General features: G+C 43.1%; 1 protein-coding gene across 1 annotated transcript; it reads left to right on the top strand.

Annotated features, from left to right (window-relative positions):
* The first annotated feature begins 1153 nt into the window (after window positions 1–1153).
* TUBB6 (tubulin beta 6 class V) lies at window positions 1154–9509 on the top strand. The gene is made up of 4 exons (XM_079983419.1): window positions 1154–1399; window positions 2226–2334; window positions 6504–6614; window positions 8120–9509. The coding sequence occupies exons 1-4, from the start codon at window positions 1343–1345 to the stop codon at window positions 9181–9183; spliced, it is 1341 nt and encodes a 446-aa protein (XP_079839545.1). The 5' UTR covers window positions 1154–1342; the 3' UTR covers window positions 9184–9509.
* The last annotated feature ends 1299 nt before the right edge of the window (window positions 9510–10808 follow it).

The following is a 10808-nucleotide window of genomic DNA, read 5'->3' as shown; positions in this document are numbered from 1 at the left end:
CCACACAGCGGGGCCACACAGGTAAAGTCAACCCTAATGGCAACCAGAGTTTCTCTCCTCTCACAGCAAAAGTTTACCAAATTTTTATTGCTTGATTACTCTTCCTTTTCACCTTCAGGAGCACCAAAGGCCTAATTTGAATTAAAAAATATTAAAACAGTAAATACAGTAAATAAAACTAGCTATACATAACAGCACTTTAAAAATTGCTCACAAAAGACACATAGAAACAAGAGTAAGCACCAACTATATCACAACAGCCTAAATCCAAAAAGTCTACAGTAAGAGTTTTGAATAGATCTGTCACCCAGGGCCAGCTCCTGGTCTGAGAGCAAAGTGCCCTCTGATAGGCCCTCACCTCTCTTGACAGGCTCTGGGACAATGGGCTGCAGTAACAACAGCAGTGAGTGGCTACGTCTAGCTGCTGTTTGAATTTCCCACAATGCCCCAGATTGAAGCTACATCAGGAACATAGACAGACATGAAAACTGCAGCTAGACCCAGCCATCTTGTACTGTTTAATGCACTGGGTTGGCAAATTAATTTTAAACCGAGGGGCAGTGGGACTTAGGGCAGAGGTCAGCGATGAGCTATTCCGGGGCACTGAGGCCCAACAGTTGCCTAAGGGTGCCAGATGCTAACTTTGTTTTTTCCACCAATGTCCCTTGAGAGACAATTTCATAAACAAGGTGCCCCCGCCCAAAATATACCAGTATTGCTTAGAATGGTGGTGGCACCTGAAGAAAGGGAATGGGGTGATGGGGAATAGATGCATTACAGATTATTTGGAAGTACTTAATCCAGGTTGAGAGACTTCACTAAGGTCATACTAGTGACCTTAGATGCTGATTCCTGAATTTATGTTCATCTGTTCCTCCTCTGTTTGGATTTTCAGGAACCATTAATGAAGCCCTGTCAATTATTTGGAGACAGCATGATACAACTAGTGGCCTTTGGCTTGTTATAAGTCTTACAAAAGTTAGAGGATAATAATGCATGAGGCAACTTAAAAGTACAGAGACTTGCAGTCTGCTCAAAATGTTGAAGTGCTTTGAAAGAATGAAGTGAAATGTCATTCATATATAGACACAGTCCCAGAGAAGGCTGGGCAGGGGGGCAGAGCCAGTTGCTGCTGCATTTTTTCCCTTCCTCCTCATTCTTCTGTGAAGTTGCAGAGTGAGCAGAGCAGGGAGGGTGAATCACAGACCGGGAGCCAATAAAACGTTAACTGAGGCAAGGACATTGTGCATAGCTGAACTCTACAAAGTAGAGTCAGGAAGAGAGAGAGAGAGAGAAACAGAGAAGCAGAAGCAGACTGATCAGGAGCTTGTAAAATATCAGCATGAGGGAAATAGTTCATATCCAGGCAGGCCAGTGTGGAAACCAAATTGGAACCAAGGTAAGGGGAATTATTATTATTACTAAGTTGTATTTAGTACCAGGTGGTTCCAGTTGTAAATCCTTGTGGTACAGTAGGATTTTCTGTTTTGTGCTATTGGGACCCTCTTTCTTCAGACACCCACCTGCAAATAAAGATACTTTTGGAAAAATATGTTTAATTCATAGTGCCTTAAGAATTTAGGAAGAAAGTGATAAACAATTTTTTTTCTCCTAAGAGTTTCACTTGTTTTGGAGAGAAGTTTCTTGTTCTGGAGCAAACTCGGATTCTAATTTTGTGTGTGCTCACATAGGCTACAGAGTGGGAAACCACCAAAACGGGAACTAAATAGCTCATCTCTTCCACGTTGACCATAAAAGGTTCTGGAAAAAAACAGAAACGAAGGGAGAAAAAAACCCCTGAGGCAGCAGCGGGGTGGGGAGTGAGGGGAATTAACCCAAGCTAGAAATGCTGCTGGAGATTTTATCCCTTTTCTCTGTGGTTTGAAATCTTGATGTGAATCTGCCTAGCTTTTGACCTTATCCCCCCCCCACAACCCCACCCTGTATTTTCTCTGCTGTTCAAGCCTACAGCAGGGAGGGGCTCAGAGGAGCAGCCTTCAAACATGCCAAGAATTCGGCAGCTGTTGCTTCAACACATGCCTCAGAGGCCTGTTCTGTCCCTGCCAAGGATGGGTGGGTTTTGATGACTTGCAATTAGTGGCAGAGATAAAGAGTAAGGGAAACACTCATACAGTGTTTTTTTTTTGGGGGGGGGGGAGAGCTATGATGATCACCATCTTCTCAGAGAGTTTGTCTCACTTTTATTTTCCTTTGCCACTCAAAAGTTTTGGGAAGTGATCAGTGATGAACATGGTATCGACCCAGCTGGAGGCTATGTTGGTGACTCACCACTGCAGCTGGAGAGGATCAATGTCTACTACAATGAATCATCCTGTAAGTGTACCATTGTTGTCCAAGGGCTAAGCATAATGTGATCTTATGGGAGGAGAAGCAATGAAGAAAGCAAAAAGGTTGCTCAGTTTCCTCTATGTACTTCATTAAGTGTGTGTGTATGTGTTGTTCAACCTCAACTGTTACAGTTCTATGCTCACTGCTTACTTTGTTGGCAATAGGAGGGAGGTAAATTAGAAAGAGTGTGTGAACTACAGTTCCCAGCATCCTCAGCAAGCTTTACCAATGGCCAGGGATGATTGGAACTGTATTCATTAACATCTGGCAGGCCAGAGGTTCCCCACATGTGGCACAGAAACACAAAAAATTGGTACTTGGACACATAATTCAGCGTATTTTATTTCAAAATTTGAAATGAAACTTTAAAAACAAATGGAAGATTTGCGAAGATTGACTTGAAAGTGCTTTGAGCAAACTGGAGTGGAATCCCACAAGGAATAGGAGGAAAGGGGAATTAGATTTTTAGTGGGCTGGAGGACAGTCTCAGTGTGCTGTACTGCACTTTGCCCCCCCCCCAAAAAAAAGTAGAATAAAAGATATGCTAATTTCCTGGCTTTTTATTTTCTTGCATAGAGCAGAAACACAAGCAACTTAGACATCAGTTTCACCATGATCCTCCCTTTGCTAGCTGTATGCTGAAGGGCTGACCTCATTGCTTTGTATTTGTGCTCAGAGTATTGCAGTCTTCTGTTTTTTAGAGGCCTTCAGCTTCCACAATCATGGGAAAGCTTTTCCCTGTCCCACAGAAACCTGTGTAGCAGTGGCGTAGCGTGGGGGGTGCAGGGGGGTCAGCCGCACTGGGCGCAACATTTGGGGGGGCGCTCGCACTCGCAGCTCTCTGCCCCTACCTGGCTCACTCACTCTCTCTCACTGCAGTGCTGGCTGTGCGAATCCGATCCGAGCTGCCGGGTCGCCGCCCACTGTGGAGGGGGAGGGTGCCAGGTGTGCGTTGCGGTGCGGAGTGGAGAGAGAGCGAGGGAGGGTCTATCTGGGGGAGGGACAGTGCAGCAGCCGCCCAGCGCAGCGCTGAGCGCGGGAGAGAACTACACCCGACCAGCCCAGGCAGCAGCAAGAAGAAGCTGGCAGTGGCGGCAGGTTAGGGGTTAGGGGCGCAAATTACTTGCTTTGCCCCGGGTTAGGGGGTGCAAATTACTTGCCTTGCCCCGGGTGCTGACAACCCATGCTACGCCGCTGCTGTGTAGATTATCTGGTTCTAAGTCTCGCTGTCGATACTTAATTTGTAAAGAGAGAAGAGCCCATTACTTAAACACTTTGCTTCCCACTTCGGTCCCAGATATGAAGGATGAGGTGATTAGTCACTCAAGGTGCTTTCAGACTGGTGGTGTTTAGTACTATAGTTCCCTGTTCTTCTGCTGAATCCTACATGTGGAATTGCTAATGACTTTCTACAAATTGGAGGATATGGTGCTCTGAGTGGTCTATCCAGCTGTGTTCCATCTACACGACTGGGCATAACATAACTTGTATGGGTGAGGTGAATGGAAAGTTCAATTGAGCATGTCATTTTAGCAGCATGGCTTTTAAAAATAAAAATGTGAAATTATTCAGTATACAGTAACACTGTTTAATTTAAGCACACTTGTGCAACTAACTTAGCAGAACATGCTTCTAAAATGGCGTTGATGGGAAAGGCAGCATATTAAAAAACGAACTTCTCAATTTGCACTAAAACACTTCTTTCATATAAGCACTGATGCTGCTGACTAGAAAGCTTAATAGTGAAGATGTGCTAAAGCATAGATGCATATCAGGCTCAAGTGCCTGATATGTGCACACTGCACATGTCAAACCTAGACCTCTTTTTAAAATAATACAGAATCATAACACTAGGGCAATCTGCACCTGCAGATATTGTGGTACCGTTCTGTTTTATGTTTTTTAAAGTAGGTTTTCGATATTTGACAAATAGTGGAAGAACTATGGGGAAAACACAGGACAATGATTTCATGATAACATCACACAGATGCCCTGTAAAAAGCAACAAAAACTAATGAATTTACTATGGTGTAAGCCTTAACTGACTATAGTTCATTTTGTAAGACGCATCCATTGGCAGGTATAGAAACAAAGAACTGTAGAGGAAAATAACGTAAGCAGCCATGAGGTTAGAAATAAATGAAATGCAAAAAATCCAGCGCAAATGCCTGGTGTGGAAGCACCTTCTCATATAAAATGAAAGTTCTTTTCCACATGTATATAAGCAGAACTTGACTCTTCTTCACCTTCCAAAGGATAAGCCTTGGTACTGAACATCTGAGCCCTTGCTCAGTTTAAAGACTGCTTGTTATAAGGGTTATAGTGAGCACATGATCCTGTTCAGCTCCAACTTTTAATTTAACGAGTTCCAAGCACTTTTGCCTTTTGATTCAGGAAAGTTCATGGAGGACAAAGTTTGCAGACCAGCTAAGCCGTGATTCACTAACAGCAGTTCCCTAAATGCCAGGAACCATTGTCCCAGCCCAATAGCATAAAATCCTGCCATTCTTTACAAATACGAGCATGTTAAGCGTTTGTCCTGGATGCATTCCAGACTGGGTGGTTCATTCTCTTTCGACTAAAGACTTCCAACACTTTTGGTTGGGTTAGGCCTGCCACCTCCCCTCCTTCCATTTCTGGCTGATCAGTGCTACATAGTGCCTGTTATATTTATCTGTTCTAATCCCCCTGCAGTTCGCTGCATTGTTAGCAGATAGGAAGGGAGAAAGCAACTTTCCAGTCATGGTGGGGCCTGGTATAAGAGATAACAGTGGGACTATCCCTCCTCTTTACATCTGCAGTGGTACCTCTGGTTAAGAACTTAATTTGTTCCAGAGGTCCGTTTTTAACCTGAAACTGTTCTTAACCTGAGGGTACCACTTTAGCTAATGGGGTCTCCCGCTGCCGCTGCGCCGCTGCTGCACAATTTCTGTTCTCATCCTGAAGCAAAGTTCTTAACCCGAGGTACTATTTCTGAGTTAGTGGCATCTATAACCTAAAGCGTCTGTAACCCGAGGTACCACTGTAGTTGTTTAAAAGAGTCACAGAAACTCAGCTATGCTTGCTAGAGTAACTTTAGGGGTTGACACAAGTAGGGAAGCAAAGGGCTAATACAGGCAAGGGAAACCCTTGACCCGCCCCTCGCCCCGCGGATATGACTGAACTATAGCTCCTTATTTGCCTTAGCAAGCATAGGCAGTGGCCAGGGATAAGGGTAGTTGTAGTCCAGCAATATCTAGAGGGCTACTGATTCTTCATCGCTTCTCTGTAGTGTGAGTCCCAACCATATATATTTGGGAACAAGCCCCATTGAACACAGTGGGATATACTTCTGAGTACTGCCCATTGCTAATGGAAACATGATAGTGTTTTCCTGTTCCCATATGTACAATTTTCTACTTAGCAGAACAAAATTAAATACTTTTAATGTTGATTTCCTAACAAATGTATTTATAATGGCTTCCGTTACCCCCTGACTATTGGCTATTCTGGTTGAGCCGATTGGAGTAGGAATCCCACAACATCTGTAGGGGCAGTGGATCCCAATCCCTGCCTCAGGATATGTTTACAACCAGTGTCCTTTATCACATGTCCTTTCATTTCAGTTTTTAAATTGTTGTCCCAGTACTAATCTCCATGTTTCCTCTGCATGTGTACTTCTTCCTCTCTAGATTGTGGGCTCATGTTTTCTATTGTTTTGTTTTAAAAATAGCACCAGCTTGTAGAGTTATATTCAGGTACCTATAAACTTGCTAAGAACTTTAATATGATATGCAAACAAGAGATTACGGGTGGGGTGTGTGTGTGAAGAAAGTGATCCAGGGGCTTGTAAAGTTGCTGCATTGTACAGAATGGAAAGAGCATCCTCTGTCACCAAAACAACTAAGCAAATTCCATGTGGCGAATGTGAACAAGATCAGCTGGTAATAAAGACTTTGACAATAAAGGAAAAGGGTCATGCCAATGGTCACAATAAGGGACATTATGTTGTATTTTCCCAAACATTTGTTGGGAAGTAGAGGTATACATTAAACTGAGCTACTAGAAACACAGTGATAAATAATTATATTTATGTATGTGTATGCGATAAATATGTGGCAAGCAATTGTAATAAATTAAATCCCAAAGCAAGATGCATTTCATTTTTCTTATAGCTCAGAAATATGTGCCCAGAGCAATCTTGGTGGACTTGGAGCCTGGAACCATGGACAGTGTGCGGTCTGGTCCATTTGGACAACTCTTTCGGCCTGATAATTTCATCTTTGGTATGTATATGATTGTCTGTTACAAATGCTGGCCAAACTTACCAAGTAGATTATGTTGGAGTTTGGCAAAGTGCAGAAATAAATTGTTTCTTTCTTTCAACTGCTGGTTGAAAGAATAAAGAAACTTATTACTCCTGGCAAACAAGCCGTTCTGGGTACAAGCTCATATGGCCTTTATGGAGCCATGAGGTTAACAAAAAGGTCTAATACTAACTGATGGGAGGTGGGAGAGGAAGCAAGTAAAGCCTGAGGAAAACAATCTGTAGGTGGTGACTTAAGAAGGAATAACCAAGGGAAGACTATGTTGCCTTTCTGTCTCTCATCCCCATCGGGTCAGGTAACCTATTGCAAGCGCTGCTGCTTTCCTTCTAACAGATGATGAAAACAGGAAGGAAAATGTAAATCGGGGTGGGAAAACTGTGACTTCTCAGATGTTGTTGAACTCATCATCCCTGCTTCATTGGCCATGCTGGTTTAGGCTGATGGGAATTAAAGCCCCAAAACATCTGGAGTGTCACAGTTCCCCACTCGGAGGTAACCCTTGTTTACAGGCAGTTTGGGCCAATGTCTATCTCTAAGTCAGAAAAGGGCACGTGACCCACAATTTACAGGCAGATTGCCAGTGCATTTCTATGTGACTTTACTGGAATCTTTTACAAAAATCAAGTAGTGGGCTCTAAATTATAAATCTAGAGAGTCATATGTGTCGGTCTTTAAAAAGTGCAAGGAGAACGAGGGATGCACAGACTAAGTTTATCTGTGATTGGAAAATAAGTGGTCCTGTTAAAGTGTGGGTCTATGAGGTAATCTCTTTTGTAAATAATATTTTTTTATTAAAAATGTCTGTGTAAATGATTACAGATTTATGGAGTGCTTTTGGACATGCTGAAAGCAACACCTTGGTTTTAAATGTAGTCATACCTCATGTTGTGTCTGCTTCAGGTTACGTGTTTTTAGTGGCGTAGCGTGGGTTGTCAGCACCCGGGGCAAGGCAAGTAATTTGCGCCCCCTAACCCTAACTCCCAGATGTTGCGCCCGGTGCGGCCGGCCCCCCCTGCACCCCCCACGCTACGCCACTGCGTGTTTTCATGTTGCGTCCTGCGGCAAGCTGGAAGTACTGAAACAGGTTACTTCCGGGTTTCGCTGCTCGCACATGCACAGAAGTGCTAAATCGGGCCCTGTGCATGTGCTTAGGCTTACGTCAGTTCCATGTTACAGATGGGTCTCCGGACTGGATCCTGTCCATAACACGAACAGTGCAGCATTTTATGTTATTTCTGTGGTACCATCATGTCACTATGTACTTGAGGAACATGTGGAATGTTTTGGACATTTTGGACACATTTGGCAGTTAAATGAGCTCTCGGTGTAACTCTGTTTAAAAGTTTCCCACAAACTCTATGCTTAAATGCATACAGTGGATAAATATGAGTATTTTGAAGTTCATTATTATTTCATGAGTTGTAAACCTATTCACCTCTTCCCCTTTTGTTGTGTTACCTCAGGACAAACAGGAGCTGGAAATAACTGGGCCAAAGGACATTATACGGAAGGAGCAGAGCTGGTAGATTCAGTGCTTGATATAGTAAGGAAAGAATGTGAACACTGTGATTGCTTGCAGGGATTTCAGCTCACTCATTCTCTCGGAGGAGGAACAGGTTCTGGGATGGGAACACTACTGATCAGCAAAATCCGAGAGGAATATCCTGATCGGATAATGAATACATTCAGTGTCATGCCATCTCCTAAAGTCTCCGACACTGTTGTGGAACCATATAACGCCACACTCTCAGTCCACCAACTGGTTGAAAATACCGACGAAACCTACTGTATTGATAATGAAGCCTTGTATGATATTTGCTTCCGCACTCTGAAGCTTACCACTCCAACATACGGAGATCTGAACCACTTGGTGTCCGCTACAATGAGCGGGGTAACAACATCATTGCGTTTTCCTGGTCAGCTAAACGCAGATCTGCGCAAGCTGGCAGTGAATATGGTCCCATTCCCGCGCCTACACTTCTTTATGCCAGGATTTGCTCCACTGACTGCCCGAGGGAGCCAACAATACCGGGCTCTCACAGTCCCGGAACTCACGCAACAGATGTTTGATGCCAAAAATATGATGGCAGCTTGCGACCCAAGACACGGACGGTATTTGACAGTAGCTACAGTCTTCCGAGGTCCCATGTCCATGAAAGAAGTTGATGAGCAGATGTTGGCCATCCAGAACAAGAACAGCAGCTACTTTGTGGAATGGATCCCAAATAACGTCAAAGTGGCAGTTTGTGATATAGCACCCCGTGGCCTCAAGATGGCCTCTACCTTCATCGGCAACAGCACAGCTATCCAAGAGCTCTTCAAAAGAATCTCAGAGCAATTCTCAGCCATGTTCAGGAGAAAAGCTTTTCTTCACTGGTTTACAGGAGAAGGAATGGACGAGATGGAATTCACAGAAGCAGAGAGCAACATGAATGACCTTGTGTCAGAATATCAGCAGTACCAAGAAGCTACAGCAAATGATGGAGAGGAAATTTTTGAAGACGAGGAGGAAGAAATTAATGAATGAAGTCTATCAAATGCTGTTCTAAAAATGATTAAGTCTGAATAGCTAGCTCTAGTTCTAATCTTTTCCAGGATAGTAAAGGATATAACAGACTTATTTTTCAGGACTATATTGTTTTCCTCAAACTGTGAATCAGAAAAATCACCCTAGGCTGCAATCTTAAGCACAGTTACTTGAAAGTGAGTGTTGATACCAGCAGGACTTGCATCATCAAAGTAAATGTGTTTTGCAGTGTTAGTGAGGCTTTTGAGTGCTATTCTGTACTAAGTATATAGTATTGAGTTGCTGGGAACAAACTCTGTTAATAAAAGGAATGGAAAAAGTCTTAATATTTCATATATTAAATGCATATAAATGAATGCTCAAGCACAGACATTTAAAGACTAAAAAACACACAATTTCCTTACACTAGTAGCTGGGAGAATGTCAAACCTCACACAATTTTATGATAGAATCCGTGTGCTTCACTGGGGTTGAAAAAGCTTTGCATCTGCATCACACATTCTGTGTTGAATCAATCAGAAGTGTTCTGCTTCTCCATTCATTTAAAATATTGAGTTGGCATAGTTAAACCGTTAGATCTTTCATTCAAGTGCACTTGCCCCCTCATAACTTTTCTCACTCCTGTGCCTTTCACAAGTACTGTCAGTTCACACAGGGTGATTCTGAACCAAAAGGCTGAACAAGTGCTCTGTGTGAATCAAGTGTGAGCCTTCCAATACTTGCCAGAATTCTCTGCGGCAGAGGCAGGGGTTGTATGAGAGACTTGTCATCACATAAAGCTTGAGACCTCCATATTGACAAGCTAACAAACGTGATACTTTCCTGCGTAGGAAGCATTTGCCCTTTCATTTTCATTCTCCATTTTTGTTTTGTTGACTGTGTTGCCAAGATATACATGCAAATTCCCCCTTCCCTCTTAAGAGACTTAAGTATGCCTTGCAACAAATTTACTCACAGAATCATGTTATTTCATGTCTGGATATTTCCTTCTCTTCAACATTCTCAAGCCTCATCCACTTCCCCCAACTACAGCAGTTGAGCAAACAAGTGTATGAACAGACCTCCCATTTGTTGAGCTTGTTCTCCAATTTAAAAATGTTTAAAACTTGGAAGTATAGTATGAACCTTAAAAATCCCACCTGCAGTGTCAGGAATTTCATAGCAAAATCCTATGCATGTCAACTCAAAAGCCCAACTGAGGTCAATAGAGACTTATTCCAGGCAGGAGTGCCTAGAGATGTAGGGTTCAGAACTTGCAGTAATACAGAGAAGCGTATGAAAAGTAAATTGAATAGCTGGTTAGAATGCTCAGGTACAGCTGAGGGTTATTACATACACGTTTGCTGCTGCTCTTCAGAGAGCTACTTCTGGGTTTTAGAAAATATAAGAACTGGAAAACACAGTGGTGGTCTGTCACTAAGGGCAAATAGGACGCTTCCTCATAAATATGACTGCCTTCAGCCAGCTCTTACCTGCCTGCCTTCTTACTTAGCAATCAGTCAGGTGGCTCCTGCCTTTTACTGGTTCTGGGTCCAGCTACAGTGGTCTCTCTGCCTTCTACCCTACCAATGGGCACCAACCAGCATTGGGAAAACACTAATGATAGATAGATCGATCGATCGATC

The sequence above is a fragment of the Podarcis cretensis genome (assembly GCF_951804945.1).
Source record: "Podarcis cretensis genome assembly, chromosome: 7".
Classification (NCBI taxonomy): Eukaryota; Metazoa; Chordata; class Lepidosauria; order Squamata; family Lacertidae; genus Podarcis; species Podarcis cretensis.
The sequence above is the reverse complement of the archived record's forward strand: the minus strand, read 5'-3'. Positions and strand labels throughout refer to the sequence as shown.

Coding starts and splice junctions, on each gene's coding strand:
- TUBB6 (XM_079983419.1), top strand. CDS start 1,343: ATGAGGGAAATAGTTCATATCCAGGCAGGCCAGTGTGGAAACCAAATT. Junction 1,400..2,225: donor GAAACCAAATTGGAACCAAG/GTAAGGGGAATT, acceptor GCCACTCAAAAG/TTTTGGGAAGTGATCAGTGA. Junction 6,615..8,119: donor GCCTGATAATTTCATCTTTG/GTATGTATATGA, acceptor GTGTTACCTCAG/GACAAACAGGAGCTGGAAAT.